The 20,262-nt window shown below is 35.3% G+C and overlaps 1 protein-coding gene across 3 annotated transcripts; it reads right to left on the minus strand.

The window, feature by feature from the left end:
• Nucleotides 1–7,044: 7,044 nt before the first annotated feature.
• LOC136226409 (autophagy-related protein 2) lies at nt 7,045–19,356 on the minus strand. Of its 3 annotated transcripts, XM_066014873.1 has the most exons (14): nt 18,917–19,354; nt 17,475–18,562; nt 16,287–16,435; nt 15,286–15,458; nt 11,990–15,163; nt 11,780–11,892; nt 10,979–11,180; nt 10,696–10,809; nt 10,132–10,239; nt 9,900–10,032; nt 9,001–9,203; nt 8,538–8,734; nt 8,284–8,443; nt 7,045–7,344 (listed from the first exon to the last, which is right to left on the minus strand). In XM_066014873.1, the coding sequence occupies exons 1-13, from the start codon at nt 19,118–19,120 to the stop codon at nt 8,371–8,373; spliced, it is 5,931 nt and encodes a 1,976-aa protein (XP_065870945.1). In that variant the 5' UTR covers nt 19,121–19,354; the 3' UTR covers nt 7,045–7,344; nt 8,284–8,370. The 3 variants fall into 3 exon arrangements, with proteins under 3 accessions (XP_065870945.1, XP_065870947.1, XP_065870946.1); XM_066014875.1 differs by lacking the exon at nt 7,045–7,344 and having other exon boundaries at nt 8,287–8,443; nt 8,538–8,643; nt 18,917–19,356; XM_066014874.1 differs by lacking the exons at nt 7,045–7,344; nt 8,284–8,443; nt 8,538–8,734 and adding an exon at nt 8,744–8,895 and having other exon boundaries at nt 18,917–19,356.
• Nucleotides 19,357–20,262: the final 906 nt, after the last annotated feature.

Genomic DNA, 20,262 nt, shown 5'->3' on the forward strand with positions numbered 1-20,262 from the left:
TTTCACGAATGATTGAAACAACACGTGGCTGCCATTTGACTGACCAAAACGACATGTGACTACCACCTAGCTGACAAGTATCGTTTCAGTCAGCTAGATGGCAACCATGTGTCATCTAGGTAGCAGCCACATTTGTTTTAGTCAGTAGTGAAAGTTGACTATCACTAATGTGACGGTCACATCATTTTTCTAGTATTGTTTTGCTCTTGAAGTCAACAGAGTAATATTGAAAGAAAATTTAAAGTTGAATAATTTTACTGAGACAAATTGAAATTAAGTAACCATTTTGAAACAACCACGAAACTTCAGGGAAATTACACCCATGGGCACCGAACTTTACCCAATTTAACATTGTGGCCACTGAATTTCAATTCTTAGCGGTATGACCATTGAACTTTATACTTTTTAACACCGGTGGCCACTCAACTTTAACTAACTCTTCAAAATGACCGTTAACGACCTCAAAATGAAAATATTCAAGAATTAATAAAGTTGTTCGGAAATACATTTACTATGAAACCACATTTTTTATTTTCCAAAATCACACTTTTTGGAACTTTCTCTCTCTAAAAATTCACTATCTCTCTCCTAACTAAACAACACTTAAATGACTTCAAAACGAAAATTTTCAAGAATTAAAAGTTCCTTAGAATATCATTAACTCTTCGAATTTCTTATTTAGAGACCGTCAATGGTTGTTTTGAGGCGTTGAATGGCCACCAGTGTTAAAAAGTGTAAAGTTTCAGTAACCATTGCCGTTAAGAATCGAAGTTCACTGACCACAATGCTAAATGGGTAAAGTTCAGTGGCCACGGGTGTAATTTACCCTCCAACTATGCATTTAACCCACGTGATATGTCCACTAAACTTACACTTAAAAACAAGATTAATCACACTATATAAACACATAAACCATGATTATCACTAATCAACTAATCAGTTTTAAAACATGTTAAGCAATATTCATCAGAAAAACCCCTCATTAATGGATCCAAGAATCTCATTTTCAAATGATTTTGCAGATGCAGAACAACAAGAAGAAGTTATTAAGAGCAGCAGCAAGTACAGAGAAGCACCAGTTTCAACAGATTTTGAATTTTCTGTTAGAAATTACAACATGATTCCTGCTGATCAGATCTTTTCTAAAGGAAAGATTCTACCTCTGAAAAAAATCACTCTAAGAGATGAATTGCAGGTTGAAGATGAAGATGATGAGTTTGATCCATTTAGGGTTCAGAAAAGTTCAGGCTGGTGGAAAGAGAGGCTCAGATTGAGAAGAAAAGGTGAAAGTAATAACAACAATGGAGTTTTGGAGATCATTGTTGAAGAAAAGAGGAATGTTAAGGATTTCCTGGAAAAAATTTAGGTGAGATATAGCTTCTTCTTTATGTAATTATTTAACAGCATGATGTTCAAATTTATCTGTATCGTTTTTCGGAAGTGTAGATTTACTTTAACGTACGAAATGGTGTATTCTAACGTTATTAAGCAAGATCGATTTTACCTTAATTGTTTGTCAGTTTCGTGTGTTTTGACTAGAGATGTCAACGGGTAGGATACCTGCTGGTAGTGCTAATTCTAAACGGGTAAAGTACACCCATGGCTTGGCTACTGAATTTTACCCATTTTCATATTATAGCTACTGAACTTCATTTCTTTCCAGTATAGCCACTGAATTTTACACTTTTTAACACCAGTGACTACTCAACGTCTCAAAACGACCGTTGGCAGTTAAAAATAAAAAATCAAAAGCGTTAATAATATTTTAAGGAACTTTAATTCTTGATTTTCATAATGTTCTAACGATCGTTAACGAGCTCATAATGAAAATATTCAAGAATTAAAGTTGTTCAGAGCGACATTTACCATGAAACCACATTTTTTATTTTCGAAATCATATTTTTGGAGCTTTCTCTCTCTAAAAATTCACTTTCTCTCTCCTAACCAAACAACACTTAAATGGCCTCAAAACAAAACAAAAAAAAAAATCAAGAATTAAAGTTCCTTAGAATATTATTGACGCTTTTGATTTTTTATTTTTAACTGCCAACGGTCGTTTTGAGACGTTAGTTAAAATTGAGTGGCCACCGGTGTTAAAAAGTGTAAAGTTCAGTGGCTATACTGGGAAGAAATGAAGTTCAGTGGCCATAATGTGAAAATGGGTAAAGTTCAGTGGTCATGGGTGTAATTTACCCAATCCTAAACCCTTATCCGTTTATTTTTTAATTATCTGTATCTGTCGTAATGAGAATATGTTTTGCATCCCATACCCGTCCCATTTAATTCACAGTACGTTTACCCATTAAGAATCAATGAATAAAACAAAAAATATTACAAATTTAATAAATCATTCATCTAAAAATTGAACAAATTGAACCTTAATCAATAAAACTAAAGTAGCTTAGTGGTATCACTCAACGGCCGAAGAACAAAAGTTGGTGTATAAATCTCACATCTTACATCTAAAACGCAATAATATTTTTTACTTTTAAAAGAGTTATGATGGGTAACGGGTACCGGATATCCTGGGGGATATTCTCATATACCCGTCCCATTACCCTAACGGGTAATGATTTTGATCTCATACCCTTTTATACAGGGTACGATAGTCCCATTAAGATCGGGTAGTGCCGGATACCGACGGATGGAGTACCCATTGCCATTCCTAGTTTTGACAAGTTGTTTATAAATATTAGGCATAATACTTTAACCTAAAATTTCAAAGTCAATTAGGAACTTAAACTATCAAAATCATCAATTAAGTCTCTGAATTAAGAAAAAATCATCGATTGAGTCCTTATGTTATTCTAAATTCGAAAACTATGACTATTTGATATAGACTCTAATAATCTCCGTGTTGGTTTAAAATGAGTTTGGAAAAGAAAGTCTGAAATTGTTCAACCAAATGATTTTTGATGAGATCTCAATTGAAGATTTTTGTTTAGAATATGAACTCAATTGATGATTTTTAACTAGTTGAGGAACCTAATTGATGATTTTTATAGTTTAGAGTCCTAATTGATTTTGACGTTTTAGTTTAGGGAGCCAAAATAAGGGCTAATTACAAATCTAGCCCAACTAAAAGGGTCCATTTACATATCTAACCCACTTTGCTTCAATATCACCAAATTAGACACTTTCATCCACTTTGGACAAGAATACCCATATTTCTATTCGATCCATTCTTCTTCTTCGATCGATTCTTCTTCTTCTTCTTTCTTCTTCGATTGGTTCTTCTTCTTCTTCAGTTCATATTCTTCAATTTCTGATACTAATCGTTAGTGATTATTGAAGTATTATGTTCAATTTCCCGTAAAAATTGTATGTTTTTAGCTTATATACATGTTTTTCTTGCTAGTTTTGCCTATTTCTTCATCTGTAATGATATTGTTTCAATTTCCTCTATTTTCCACTATTTTCCGTCAATTTCCTCCATTGTTGTCGCATTTATGACGAATTTATCGCATTTCGTCACAAATGCGACACCAGCAACAATCGTTGTCGCATTTCGTCGCAAATGCGACAACTGCAGTCGCATTTCGTCGCAAATGCGACAACTTGCTGTCGCATTTCGTCGCAAATGCGAAAACCGTTGTCGCAGATGCGACGAATTCGTCACAAATGCGACATCACAGCAGTTCAATTGTTAGATTTTTTTTCTTTCTTATTTTTTAAGATTTCCTTCCTAATCCTCTTCCGCAGACACTAGTTCTTCAAAGGTTGAACGAAACAAAATCTCTTCTCTCTATAAACCACCGTCTTTTCGCCCGTTTGGGATGACGAGAAAGACATTCAGAATCTGATAAAGAAGATGAATTGAAATAAGGGTATTCTTGTCCAAAGTGGATGAAAGTGTCTAATTTGGTGATATTGAAGCAAAGTGGGTTAGATATGTAAATGGACCCTTTTAGTTGGGCTAGATTTGTAATTAGTCCCCAAAATAAATGTTATGCCTTTGTAACTGTGTTAATAAAACACTGTTTGTTTGATGTAAAATGTGAAGAAGTGGTGGGTAGTAATAGTTTTTAAAAGATAAGAAGAAATAGAGTATATGGTTCTAAAAAGTTTAGGAAAATGTTTACCGCACTTTTTTCATATATTCTTTTATTACATATTGGTAAAATCGATATTGTTTGAAAATGTTAGCCACTAAGTAGAAAGGATTAAGTGATAAAATGCATAAATGGACACGGAGGTAATAATAATAATAATAATAATAATAATAATAATAATAATAATAATAACTTTAGGTTGAACTATTTTATGATTTTTTTTTGTGTTTTTTTAAATGTTGTGCGCAATGCATTTACATTAAACAAAAGAAAATTACATTAAAAACAAAGAAAAACCCATAACCCACCACACCTCGATATGATTCGAACCCATGACCTCAATAATTATAGGTAAGCTCTCAACCAACAAGCTAAAAGCTTTATATGATTTGATGATTTTTTTCAATTATTATGGTTGCAGATTTCAATGAGAAATAAATTGTATTTTTTTTTTTTGTCTCAGGAATTGTTGATTGAATGAAGGGGGATTTGAGTACTTATATGTGAAGTGAGGGGGTTAAATGCACAGTTGGTCACTGAACTTATATATTGTTTCAAAATGGCCACTCAACTTCAATTTGTCTCAATAAAATCACATGATTTTGAGTTTTGTCTCAATTAGGTCACTCCGACGATTTTAATGGCTAAAATAAATCAAAATGATGTCATGGATGACACGTGAAAATGAGTTAACTCAGATGTTTAACCGAAACGACACGTGACATCCACATGTTGGTTATTTTTAAGAAAAAAACTAAATTTTGTTTTTTTTCCATAAAAATACCGGCACGTGGCTGTCAGGTAACACATAAATGGATGCCATGTGTCGTTTTGACCATATATCTAAGTTGACTCATATTGATGTGTCACTTGTGTCATCGTTCCAATCTATTTTAATCACTGAGATCGTCGGAGTAACTTAATTGAGACAAAATTCAAAATTGAGTAATTTTATTGAAACAAATTGAAGTTGGGTGACCATTTTGAAACAACTATATAAGTTCAATACCAACGGCGCATTTAACCCGAAGTGAGGGATTTATTTTTGAAGATGTAAAAGAGAGTTAAAAATCACTTATTTTCTAACTCATCATCACCTTGGAGAGGGTGATATTTAGCTGTTCAGTTATGTATAAATATTTGCAATTAGAGATAATAAGCTAACTACTATAACTAAATAACTTTGTTTTATCAAATATTTTACATTTGATGTTTGAGTTCTATTTAATTCAGCCATTGTTGTTTCTATTGTTTATTATTGGCTTAATATATCATTTGCCCCTAAAATTGTCCAAAAAGCTTTATTGGTCCCATGAATTTTCTAAATGTTTGAACTTGCATAAAATGTTCGGTTAGCCTCCTGAATTTACGTAAAATGTAATCAATTAATCAATCGGTTGTAAAAAAGTAAATTAAATACAGAAGATATGATGCACGCATCTTGTATGCAATTCTAAATTTAGAGAAGAAAATTTTTTATTCTTATAAGAACTTCTTTTTAAATATGTTTTAATCTATTTTGTAAATTGTGTAATAACATTCTAAGATATGTACAGCATATTTTCCGCACTTAATTTATTTTTTTACAACCAAATGATTAATTGATTACATTTTATGCAAGTTTAAAAGGCTATCCGAACACTTTAAAAGTTCAGAGATCAGGGATCCAATCAAGCTTTTTAAATAAGTTCAGGAGACAAATTATGTATTAAACCTTTATTATTTATTGTTGATAGTAGCAAGTAAATTTAGTTTATTTTTCTTTCAAAGCAGCTATTACCAGATGTTTTTTTGATAAAACAATAATCAAAACTAAAAAACTAAAAAAGAATAAGTCCACTTAAAAAAAAGAATATATAGTTTTTAATAATATTTAATATATAAATATGTAAAATTAATTAATACTTATAAAACGATCCGGCCATACTAGTTTTATAAATCTCAAATCCTCCTAAGATAGATGAGTTTTAACGAATCTGGACCGAACTGGACCTAATACCAATATGCACGAGAAATTATTTCACACTGCCTCTGCCTCGTAAAACAGCCAAGTAACTTATCACCTTCATAGAATATTAATTTGTCAATCCGATTACTAGTATATAAACGAAAATATATCCATCCTTTTGTTTTCCTTGTTCAAGCCCAGTCAAGGGGACGCAAACCTTGGCAGACAGATACCCAGGTCCATTAACAGGTCAGTATACGAAAAACGTGATTTTATGACTATGATGCATTGCCCATAATCTCTGCCAAAACGGATTGGTATATTCTAGTCGTGTCAAACAGACATCAAATGATTAATCTCTGTGAATCGTGTTATTGTATCAAGAATTGACAGCTCTGCATCTAGGACTGTAAATGAGCCGATCCGCTCATAAGCAGCTCGACAGTCAGTTTGATAAAAACTCGGCTTGACTCGGCTCGATTTGTAAACGAGCTCGTGACCACGATTTACTGGCTCCGAGCTTGAACAGGTCAAAACTCAGCTCGAAAGCTCACGAACAGGCTACGAACCAAGCTTGAGCAGACCCAAGCTTGGCTTAAAAACTCGCGAACAGACTCGATTAGAATATTGATAAACAAATTTTAATTTTGTAGAAAACTATATAGTTTTGTATTAGTTCACAAATGTACAAACTTAATATTATTTCATTTACTACTAGATGAGTTTGTTCACAAACATAATAAATGAGAAATAGACAAACTATTTGTAAGTATTCACGGACTTTACTTATGAGCTTGTTTATGTACACAATTAAAGAGCTATTTGCGAACAAACTTCATAAATATAATTAACGATTTACTCACAAACAATTCATGGTTAGATAATTTTCTTAATGAACAAAGTTCAAAAAGGATTTTAGGCTCGAAGCTCAGCTCAAGCTCGTTAATTTTATAGCGAGCCAAGCTTGAGCAAGCCAAAACTCGACTTGGCTCGGCTCGACTACAGCCCTACCACGAAAAATATTTACTTGTAAAGACATTATGAAACTGATCAAGCATCACAAATTTAATCCATTCACAAAGTATAGTTTACAATGAAAATGACCAAAACTTGCTCTATTTCTTGAGGTATAAAATTATGTACAACATAACATTGTTATTAAGGGTTAATAAAAGAATTAAACCTAGAAAACCAATCTAGATATCTACAAATTTACAATTATCTCCCAATCTATCACTAAAATCTCATAACCACCCATCTATATACATTATATATATGTACATATATATATATGTACGAAGTTGCGTAAAAAGAATGGGTTCGACTGTTTTACGGAGTGTACACCTACAACAAAAGCAACAAAAACGATTATTAGAGCCAGAAGTTGTTCTTAATAGGAGTGTTAAAACGGGTTATTGTGTCGAAACGTGTTATGTGATCTATGTATTCTGCATTTATATATAAAATATAAATAGAAACAAAAATGATAATCATGTCAAATATGTCGTGTCAAGTGGGTTGTCTCTGTAAATCGTGTTATCATATAAGAAACTGATAGTCGTATTCCTAAGCAACAGCTTAATGTGTCAGAACTTGCGGCTACACAGTTGGTGTATCAATACCAATACTTCAGTAAATCAAGTATTCGAATACTTGCAAAATCTTGTAAGAGTTCTTACCCTACTATCGTGAATAATGATGGCGATATTATTGTCTTGATAGTTTGCATCCATTGTGAATGTTGGTAGGCTTACCAAAAAATGTATTCAGCTACCAACATTCACATTTTCATATCGTCATTTTGAACCCAGAAGTGCAAGTTGTATATGCACATTCTTGGGTTGAGTTTCGTACCGTAATTATTTTTAGGGCTGTAATCGAGCCGAGCCAAACCGAGCTTAGGTCTGCTCATGCTCGGCTCTGACGAGCTCGAGCTCAACATCTTGTTCGTGAGCTGCTCACGAGCATGTCATGAACATTATAATCGAGCTTGTTCATTAGCTTATTCATAAACCTATGACCGAGCCTATTCGAGCGCTTTCAAACCGAATTTCGCGGTGCTCAAGCTCGGCTCGTCTATAAATCGAGCCACACATCGAGCAGCTCTGGCTCATTTATAGCCCTAATTATTTTGTCTCAAATTCTCACTACAGTGCAAAAGTTGATCTCATCACACTTACCAGATTTAAAAACAATATGCTTTTTTTCTTATCACAACCAAGATGTATATCAATTTATCTTATAAGTTACACGAGACAACAAGTGTTGTCGAGATCAACTCACATGTCACGTTGGCTGCAGGAAGTCTGGGGAGGATAGCAAGAACAACATCCGTGTTTGACGTGTTAAGGTGCTCCCGTGCATACAAAATCAACTCGAATCACGTGGCGGAGTGGGACCCAAATACTTGTCCATGGACTCTTTCTTGAGCTCAGGATCAAGGCTGCAAGCATCCATACCATAAACATATAATCTCTGAAAGGATTACATCTAATTGGAACGAGAGAACGACCAAGTGCACCTAAAATAAAACTGACCTGTTTCTAAGACCAAGAAGAGCATAATGTGCTGCACTAGCACAAGCAGAAACTGGAGCTATAGCAGCAGCAGGAACGCTCCGCACTGCAGTTGCTAAGGCAGATCCTGCACTAGCTCCACGTTGATATTCTTTTAGTGGTGTCTGAACTAACGCAGAAGCAGACTTTCCGAGGCCATCACTAAGGCTCTCGTACGCCTTAAAATTAAGAAGAAAAAAATATCTAGGATCAAATACTCGGGTAGCCACAGGCAAAGTGGTATCCTGAGAACATTTTCAATTTAACAAAGTGATACAAGGCTTTATTTCTTTCTATCCTGTAACGAACATGCAGTCCTTTTAGCAAGTTCAAAGTGGTTCTGGCAATTGTGGAATTAAACACAGTTAAGAATGCAGAAGATACACTACTTATTTTGTGGTTTATTGAAGTAATTCATGCATACACAGTATATTGTAATTCTCACCTGTTGAATTCCTTGTTGGGCGTTTTTTGGTTGATTACACCTTACATTCCGTTTTGTATTGCCTTTTGCAGGCCGTGTTACTGGACGAGGAATCCTAGTAAGAATACATTCTGCTTGGACCAAAATATCATGAGCTCCTGCTGCCAAATGCACCCCAAGTCCAACAGCTTCAAGTGATATACTTCTGAGAAACGCAATTGTACCTGAAACGAAGAATAGCTGGTTATATCATCAGCAATGATTATCATTATATACTAACCAACCATTCTGCAAAAAATGACCAGTAATGTGAAGGATGATACATAAAAATATCATTGTTGAAATTTTATTTGCACAATAAACAAGTTAGACATGATTGAAGCACAAGGATATGAAGAAACGACAATTCATCCTATCCATGCAATACAAGGACAAATAATGAGCTAAAATACTTGTCTGAGTACGAAGAATTTATAAATGAGAATACTTCTGGTATTCTTGGCATCATTAATCGAAGTACTCTAAAGTATTACAAAATGTCAATCCATGGATAGCTATAAATTAAATATAATGAATAAATCTCCAGCATTAATAAACACCATGGATACTTCATATGCAAGAATGACATATAAACTATTTCTTCAAAAAAGCACCGAGGCCTGAACATTTTCAAACAGGTTATTTCTAATAGCAAATAGAAAGATGGATAAAAACCAAATTATCTTTCCAATAAATAATAAATGTCCATCTGTATAATATTTATGACCAAGAATTGAAAATTCATTGGCAGTCTACAAACCTATACTGTAAAAGTTATGGAAACGTGTAGTCTACGCTTTAAGATTCTGAAGTTAAGAATTCAACCATGATGCCAGTAATGAACTTCTCAACACACAGATCATAAAAATAGAATGATTCACCTCTCTGCATTCCTCTCAGTACTCTCTGATCCTTCCTGTAGCTCTCAACTGGCAAAGAAATGAGCTTTGCAGCACTAGAACCAACTGCAACCAAGGATCGAATGGTAGGAAGCCCTTGCAACACTTTATGTATCTGCATATGATAAAGAAGAAACAAATATCAACAAAGATTTCAAGGAGGATTCAAATTCTGAAATTCTCAATCAACATAAGTAATGGGTGTAAACAAAACCTGATTTTGAGAAATATCCTCTAACCACTCCCCCACAATTGTCTCACACACAGTGCCCCAGCCATACACGCCAACAGCATGAACATGTTTGAGCTGCAGCTCCACCCCCTGCACCAAAATTTGCTAATTTGAGATCTGAAAAACCCACTCACATTTAAAACATCACTTCTCTATGCCAAGAAAGGATTCAAGAAGCCAAAAAGTAGGATATTGAAGTCTCCATAGCGAAAGTCATTAATGTTCAGTACAATGTAACAAGCAAATTGTTATGATAACACTTCCACGTTTCACCAACAAAGTTCTTCGACTATTTCCAAATAGCACCACAGGATAGATTAAGCATAAGGCCTGATGTTTCTGACCATGTCAATAAATATGCCATAGGCACTTAAGAAAGAACTGGTGCTATTTCAGTTTTATCGGAAGAGCCAAAATAATAACTTGGTAACTATAACTTGCTTGCAGAATAGTTTCTTTTGCTAATAAATATCACTTCTTTAGGACCACAATTTTAGCAGCACATAATACAACTTTTAGAGTTCAAGGCAATTAATTGATGCGCACCTTCCAGGGGACAACATTTACCAGTTCCACATACTTCCCCCCTCCCAATGCTGCTAGATCAACATGGCGTGGACTGTAGTCAATCCGAATAACAATAGGCGACACATCGAACATCTAATATGAGAAATACAATCAGTAAAGAGAACTAACAAAAACCAAAACCTATAAGTTAATAATACACAGGAACAAAAGCAAAGGTAACCATTATGGCTCAACAGATTATACTAACAAAAAAGATCAATATCATCCCGCTTGGTTTAACGAAAGACACTAATGCACTTGCCTGAAAATAGGGAAGCAATGCCTCATCTGCAATGTTTTCTCCTGCAAGATTATTCACCAGAGATGATTTTGCACCATATGAATTTTGATTGTGATCTGACGACTGGTCAGTTGACAAGCTTTTCGTCCCAAAAAAGCTGATGAGGAAATCAAGTTGACTCTGATGAAGTTGCAATAGCATAGGTAGTAAAGCTACACGCAACCTGAAAGAGAAACGACACAAATGTGAACACCTGGTTTGCCTAGTTATAAAGTCTAAAAGCAATAAGATATGATGCAAAAAATGGAAGGGATAGCACATAGCGATACTTTCAGTCTTCTGTCATGCGCTAATGCAATTAACTAATTGTGAATTTTGAAACAAAACGACTGGAATATCTTTTTGCCAATTGAACCTCAAAGAATTCCCAAGTATGCTTAGATTTAAAAAAATAATATAATTGGTTCTTTAGGCTTTAAAGAATCATTACCAAAATCCAAACACCAAAAAATTAAGAGGAAAATAAAATGATGTAAGCAATTGTATTCCCCTCCCAAACTGACATAAACCGAGAATCAATTAGATTCTTATAACTCTTATCAAGAAAACAAACACACACACCAATACGGCATAAATTGCAAACCAAAATTTAATAAGTGGATTCTGGCATGAAGGAAATTTACAATGGTGCACAGTTGTTTCAGAATTTCATATGGGAAAGGTGCTCCTACATCATTGCTTCAGCCAAGTAAAGTGTCGGGAGCATATTACCTTCTGATTCATTTCAATAATTACAAAACTAGAATAAAACAGCAAGCATACCTGTACTCCTCAAGAGGGGTTACAGGATTTGGTCTGACAGTTTCCAACTCCAGCTTAAGTGCTTTAGAAGAAGATTCCCTAGGGTGATCTTTTGAACAATAATATCCTAGTACCTTTCATTTTAAAAGGGATAAATTTGTCAAAAATTATGCACACAAGATAAAAAGAATGGCACTTAATTGATTAGAAAGGAACATAATTCTATATTACCCGTTTCCAAGGTGCGGATTTGCTCCTGTCATATAGGTAAAAATCCTTAACAGAAAAAGAAAGCTTAGAAGCACAAACTCCATCAACTGGGAAAAAGTTGTACTGAAATTGTATCCCAGATAATACAAGCTCTAGATAAGCAGTTGTATCCCTTCCATGGATACCTCTAGATGGTTCTTTGTTCTTCCCCTGTGCATGCCAGTCAGAACCAGCAAACATTCTCCAGGTCACGTTTATGTTCTTAAGAAGTGCACGTCCTGTGGGCTTCCCCAAATCATCAGGTCCTAAACCATCAAATGATGGAAGCTCATCTTCCAAAATCTGATTTAAGCTGGCTCCCCCACTTGATTCAGGAATGTGATTTTCAACAATGCTTACTGAGGCATCCTTGTACCATCCACTATTTCCTCTACCAAGATCTCCATCCCCAAAAATCTTAGACTGGAATTTGAGATTCTGAGGAACTGATTGCCTACCCATAGACAACTCTGACAGTGGCCGTAACTCGGATAAGCAATAGCCTTCTATAAGTTCTGGCAATGTACCGCTCTGTAAATATGAGGTTTGACTACTTTCTAAACCTATTAGCGGCACTGATATATCGTGTGATAAATCATCAGAGACAGGAGTTCCAATATTCAGACCATAAACCTCTCCAAGAAGGCTTTCTTCAAAAGAAACACTAGCTCGTGATTCATCAGAGTCGAATTGGCGGTCTGGACTCCCATCCAAACAAAATGCATCTTCACATATTTCATCCATCAGACCAACAATCCCATGTTTATCACTCGAATTGATGATAGAGGCATGCTTCTCAGAAATTGAAGACGAACTATATAACCCGCCTTCACCATTTAACTCATTACCCTGTTGGGCCTGATGAACATTCTTCCACCGGGTCTGCAAGTGAACAATTGATTCCTCCAAATCAGGAGCAAAAAGCTGCTGGAGCTGAGCACCCAGACGCATCAAACCAGAAGTAGTGTCGTGGCAGGTTTCCAAATAGATGTGCGATTCAGAACATTCTAGTTCCCAGGAAAGACCATTCTTACAGTTAGTTCTCAAAATTGCTTCAAGAAGTGCCTCCCTAGCAACTTTAACATAACCCATCTTATGAAGATATTCTGCACTATAAGTGCCGCCAAGATTCTCAGATGCAGCACAAAGAAGGAAACCTATATCTTGCACGCTAATTTTGTAACTATCAGCAGATTCTTCTGTAGTGTTCAAAAAAGTCAAGGAAGAAGCAGCTAAAAGACAATAAACATATGGCTCTCCTGCTTCGTCTTTAAAAGATGAGGAACTAGATTCAGGATTAACGTCCTTCAGCATAGAATTCTTCAAATGGGGCTCGTAACTTAAACCAATATCAACCAACTTGAGAATAAAAGTACTTCCACAAGGTGCACCTTTTAGATCCCCCTTTGGCAATTTATCATCATCTACTTTCTTAACTTCATGAGATGACCGGCTGAAAAAGGAAGATATTGCATCCAACCAATCCAACCGACCACCAGGAGCCACAATTGTGCCGCATCTGATAGTAATACACATATATTCATGTAAATTCTTTGGATCTGATAAGTGTACAATGTCAGAGCCTGCGAACCTAGAAGATAACACATTGGAACCTCCCCCATCACCACGTTTCCTTGTAGAGTTGCTACAAGAAATCAGAAGAAACTCCTTACCTGGAGCCCCAGTGATGGAACCCCATAACTTACCTTGCCCATGGGCTAGCCAAAAGAAATTGGCACCCCCAATACCTCCAATGTTTGAGACAGTCAACATATCCAGTTTCTGAACTTTCAATTTCATACAATTCCAAGATCCAGGAAGTTCATACTGCAACGAACTTTTTATATCCTCCTTCATATCTGGCCTGATTAAAATTTCTACAGATTCACATTCCATAAGAATTGATGTCTGAGAAACAGAAAACGCATCATCAACATTAGCTGTGCTGCCAGCTGCTCCAGATAATCCATTCATCGTCTGCTCTAAAAGATTAAGTAAATTATGATACTGAGTACTGCAAAGATCAAGGGTGACAGAAAATAGACGAATATGCAAGCAAAACACAGAGCTCAAAATCATCTCTTCTCGAATTTGAGAAGTTCTCATTCCCATATCTTTCACAGAAGTCACAGATGCAAATTCATAACCTTTCACACAAGATTTTTTCTTGCTCCTAGATTCCTCTGAGGTGGCTAAGGATTTGGCTCTTTCAAATATCCATGGACCAGTTACAGAACCCTCCTGCCAAAGCAAACTAACACTAGAAGGATAATCAGCCCTGCTGCTGACAGATAAAATCTGCTCCGCAAAAAACTTCTGAATTCGCAAACCGCAGGAGTTAATTTCAGCATCACTTTTACATGTTTGATTGACCAAGTAAGCCTTTAGGTCACCGGTATTTAAATGCAAGGAGCATGTCGCCTTCGAAGTATACCTTCTCCCACAATTAACATCTGATAATGATCCGCTGTTTTGGAATTTTCCCTTTTCCAGTGTTGATTGTGAGGAAAGATCAATGGCAATAAATTGATTCCAAGAAAAACAGTTCCCAGTGTCTTTGTCAGTTCCAACAGAAAAACACATTATCATCCTTGCACTAGGAATCAATATACAACCCTTCAAATTTGCTGTTGATGATGAACCCTTTTTCAAGTCTCCAGCAGATAATCCATGCTTTTGATTGACAGGCGAAAGCTCACCCCTCTCACTATTCATTTCAACATATTTTCCCATGTCCTTCAGAAGATCCAATAATGTATTTATTGACCACAGGTTCACCCAAAATATGAAATGAGGCAATTGCAAAGAAAATGATTTTGCACCCTTTAAATTTATGGAATCAGAATTTATAGCAAATTCGCAACGAGTAACACCAGAGGTACTGAGTAATTTCATTTTTGTCATGTTTCTGAAGAAAGCATCTGAAGCATTTTGTGCATTTAATTTATCTGAATAAGGATCTTCAACAAATGAGGCAAATGGAGGAAGAGCACCTTGAACTTCATCTTGCAGATGTTGAATTGAAAGAGTTTGACAGGTGCTACCTCTACTACCACTGCCCGGGCAAAGGTTCATGACATCATTCACCATGAATGAGTAATCAGCAACCTCAATGTGCTTCACTTCTCCTTCAAACCTCATTTTCTGAAGACACACCTGTTAACCTTATCAAATGTTTCTAGTTAGTGAAAGGAATGTCACCTAAAGCAAATAAAAACAAAGCATAACTAGAGTACGTAAAATCAATTTACTTTTAACTTATTCAAGGGAAACATTACCTGCAAAGAAAGAAAAATGCTGTTGCATTCTGCGACCACATAATGAACATCTGAACAACTCCTCACTTTACTCTTTGGATCGAACCAATACTCTTGTTCTTCATCTTGGAATGATAAGATGATAGAAATTCCAGCAAGAGTTGCTTTAAGGTTAGTCTGAACATGCTGTTGTTCTGCAATTTAAAAGAGAAATTTGACAGTGTCAAAATCAAACATCTGAAAGAAGTACCAGCAGAAAATTTTGCAACCTTATCAGCAGAAAACATAATATGAATATATCTTGCATGAGCTATGGCCTATGTATATCTCCTGAATCTCAAGTTCATGCATCATTCAAATAACACAGTCAGAAAAGCTATAACCTCGACATGATCCACAGGGCTCTGGTCTCCCATAAAAAATTATCAAATAAAAGGCACCTTTTACAGATCAAGAATGTGTAACTACGTGCACTAAGGTGATGATTAAGATTTGCAAAGACCATTGAGATGAAGCACAATCACAGTCTGGGAAGATTCTTGAAGTTCATTGCACCATGTTATAGCTCTTAACATGGTAGAACTACACAATTCAGGATTCATAACTTGTAGGCTTGCCCCATACGCCAGTGTCTTCTTTAAATTATTTTAACAGTAAGATTTTACAAACCTTTTGCAAAAGTGATTTCCATCTCTTTCCTTTTTAACTAGTTTTACTTAAAAGGAATCCTGACATTAAAAACCACCTCTTTGACTAAACATTACTGACCAGCACAATACCAGAACTTGCCCATTATTTATTATTGTATCATGAAGACACATAAAATCCTAGTTTGCTCAAGTTGCTTAAATTGGCAATGTTCCAAAGAACCAAACCACATAGTAAATGATAGATTAGCATCAAAGAAAGAAGGGAAGCTATAGTATTAAATAAAAAAATTAAGCATGCTAGATACAGAATTAAGATGTAAATACTCAAACCGACACATAATTTATAGATGACAAGGTAAGAAGTGCTACTACCAGAAGGAATATGCAAAGATCCAGAAGCAAGGTTGGACGCCGCAGTTAATGCACTGAAAACAGAACACGTCCACTTCAACATTCCACTGCTTCCCAAGGCCAACTGTGAACTTCGTATTCCATCAAAACATTCAAAAAACTGGTCCACACTGCAAATAGCCAACAGTACAACACCAATAAACCAGCATTACTTGAAGAGCACATGAAAATATGATGCAGGATTGCATACTAAGAAAGCTTGGACATTCAAATTCAATTTATATATATATATAGCCTAAAAGCACTAAACATTTAACACTTAATCAAACATAACATAACAGTTAATAGAAATATTGATTCTAGAAGTACCAAAAACCTTTCACAGTAAATTAAATGGAACGTGCAATAATAATGGTACATGGCTTGCTACTTATTAGGATTTAATTTTGTATCTTTTCCAAAATTAGAGTTTTGAAAAAGAGAAAATACAAAATGGGGCCCAAAGAAAAGGAAAGTAGATAGCACATCTGATTGCATTATATTCGATATCCATTTCTTTGTCTTCCAATCAGGGTGGACAAAAATGAGATCAATTTAATTGATATTAATTTGATGATGGTTCACGGTTTTATATGATGGTTCATGTTAGCCGACCCCGAATCATTTCGGGACTAAGGCTTTGTTGTTGTTGTTGTTGTTGTTGTTGTAATTTGATACTGTAATTGCAAAATGACAAGATCTTAAATCCCCAATCATGGTTTTAGAATAGTTTCCATGTTATATAAAGGTATTTTCAAATATCGTTGTAGTTTATAGTATCCTATTAGGATTTAAATCACACTGCAAATGGCTATTGCCCACAGCATAAGCTGTTTCCTTAAATAGTTGCACAACATGGCACCATTCAGTTTTATGTATCCCGTCGCTTAAGCTTACTTTCCAAGTGCAGAAGGGAAATTTTATTGTTTCCAAACCTATTTCCAATTCAAAACATGATAGTCCACTATTTTACGCACAAGAATATATGTGTATTGTGTCCTTATATTCACTTAATTATCATGTTCAGGTTTCAAAAATACTGATATGAACGTTTCACTAGGTTCTTGTTGTACATTGATTAGAGCCATCTTGACAATTTCTTTTGATTACACTTTTTGCCACGAAATTTAAATTATGTCTACAAAATTGATTAGCATAAAAGATACTAACCTTGCTCCAAGATCAAGTTCATCTTGGCTGTCATTTTTTCTGACAGAATTGGGAACCCAATCAGGTATAAGATGTGGTCCAGGTAGCATGGCTTCACTTCGTGATTCTTGCAAGGTCAAAGAAGAAAAAGCAGAGGAAAAACTGCCATCCATGGGGATTGTCTCATCAGCAGTAACCATAGAAGGAGCTAAAGTTGATGAGTGGAGATGAGACGCCAAGTTTAAGTCAACAGAGTCTGCTGATTTTTTATGTATCTCATCATCCAAAGTTTTATAAGTTTCCCATAAAAGTAAAACCCATTTAATTGTATGGGGCTGCAATTTCAACTCCACAGGATCAATAGAAACATTTGCATCCACCTTCCGGATGTCTAAGAAACCGTTCTTCCATGGGATGCTTAACTTTAAATTCCCTGAAAATCCATCTTTACTCCCAGTAAAAATTGGAGTAGCATTTGATGAACAGTGCCCTGAGCGCAACTCACCAATACTTGAATGTGTTAAACCTCCAGCGCAAGTTTCATTGCTACCATCATCCATTTTAAGAAGTTCCAGCACTGCTCCTCTAAACGTTATAAAGTTTGTTAGCTGACTTATTCCAAGAATGCTCTCGGCTCTAGCATCAGAGTTTTGAGGATCATCAGAAACACAAGTTCCACATTCTATTTCAGATATTCGAAGAACCAAGATCTTCTGATGTCCAACCTTCTCATCAACCCTTGAACCTGGTTCAAATGCAACTATTAATTTTTTAACTTTCACATTGAAGCTTGTCAGAAACCATTTGACCATCTTCGCAATTGTCTTCACGCCCTCATGAACATCAGCGGAACTAGATTTTGCACCACTATCCATCATATCATGCCCGTCCTTTGCTTCCTCGCTTTGCTTATGAAGAGTACTACTATCTTCACTGGTTCTGTTTTTCTCGTCTACTGAAGATGATTTATTTCTTGGAAATGAAGTAAAAGTGACAACAATTTCAAGCTCATCCACCTCAATCTGAAAACCTTTATCCTTCCAAGGCATTTTAACTGATAAAGAACCAATTGATCCTTCTTTTATCATGACTGGCGTTGCAGCACCAACCTAGGCAACAAACAAACACACAAACAAAGAGCACCTATGAGAGGACTATTTTAATCCCTAAAAGTGCATTCTCTAAGGCCAATTTCCAAAAGCTAGATACACAGAAAAGTAATTTATACCCTATTTAAGAACTAAAAAAGATAAGCCGATTAAAAGTTTCTGAACTGACACAAATATTCTGAAGCCAGTGTTCTTCCCAATAGTGCATACTACAACTACCAGCCTATGCTCTGAATTGAGTCTCCCAGTACGAATACAACTTCTATTGTAGACTCCGCAGCTTAACAACTAGGTCATGCAACCAACCAGATAAACACAAAGAATGGAAAACAGAGGTGAAATGAAGGAAAGTACCTTGTCATTAATATAATCAACATTAAGTGCAAGATCATTAAGCTGGATTTTGCCATGGCTAAGCTGAACATCAAGCTGATCAAGATCAATATCGCCTAATATAAACTGTCCTAACTTCTTCTTCAAAAGAAACTGGAATAGCCGCTTCACCGACCAGCGGGAGAACATGGCCTCCGCCGATTTGGCCAAATTCCATGAAAACATCTTTATTGTGTCTTCTTCCCGCCGAGAACTGAAATGAATATAGACTGAATTTTGTCGACGGAGACTGAGAGATGAAGGGAATAATTAGGGTTTGCAGAGAGGAAAATTTGGAGGTAGAGTTCTGCTGCTCGAGATGGAAGATTGAAATTCCTCCATCAAGAAACAGAGAAACAAATTGGGGATTTTTGCGAGAGAAATTTTTAAAGAAAATAAAAGGATTGAGGTTTTCGTGTTCAACTTTCTTTCTTTTTCTTGTTAATATTTTATATTTTATTGTATTTTAAATTGCAATTCTCACGTTTTAATCGTACAATGATTAACTGTAATTTCAATTATCTTAACGGTAATTGTCATTGTTAATCATAAGGATGGGTAAATTACACATATAGCCACTGAACTTTATACATTTTAACATTGTGAACACTAAACTTTAATTTTTAATGGTATGGCACTGAACTTTACACTTTTTAACACGGACAGCCACTCAACTTTAACTAACTCCTCAAAATGACCGGTAACGACCTCAAAATGAAAATATTCAAGAATTAAAGTTGTTTAGAACGACATTTATCATGAAACCACATTTTATATTTTTCAAAATCACATTTTTGGAGCTTCATCTCTCTTTAAAAATTTACTCTCTCTTTTCTAACCTAACAACATTTAAATGACTTCAAAACGAAAATTTCCAAGAATTAAAGTTCCTTATAATATCATTAACTCTTCGAATTTTTCATTTTGAGGCCGTCAACGGTCGTTTTGAGGCATTGAGTGGCCACCTGTATTAAAAAGTGTAAAGCTCGGTGGTCGTACTATTAAGATTTGAAGTTCAGTGGCCATAATGTTTAAAAGGTGTAATTTACCCTAAAGTTCAGTGGTCGTATTATTCAGATTTGCATTTGGATTCATTTTATCATAATTTGGATGATAATGACCTCGAAATAAAAAAAATCAAGAATTAAATGATATTTTAAGCAACTTTAATTGTTCAACTTTTTAGGTTGAGGTTATTTAGGTATTTTTTTAGGGCTAATTACAAATCTAACCCAACTAAGAGAGACCGTTTACATATCGGGAAAATTACAAAACTAGGTCAAATGGGAAGGTCATTTACATATTTAACCCATTTACTCAACCTATTA

The sequence above is a fragment of the Euphorbia lathyris genome, chromosome 4 (assembly GCF_963576675.1).
Source record: "Euphorbia lathyris chromosome 4, ddEupLath1.1, whole genome shotgun sequence".
NCBI classification, from domain to species: Eukaryota; Viridiplantae; Streptophyta; class Magnoliopsida; order Malpighiales; family Euphorbiaceae; genus Euphorbia; species Euphorbia lathyris.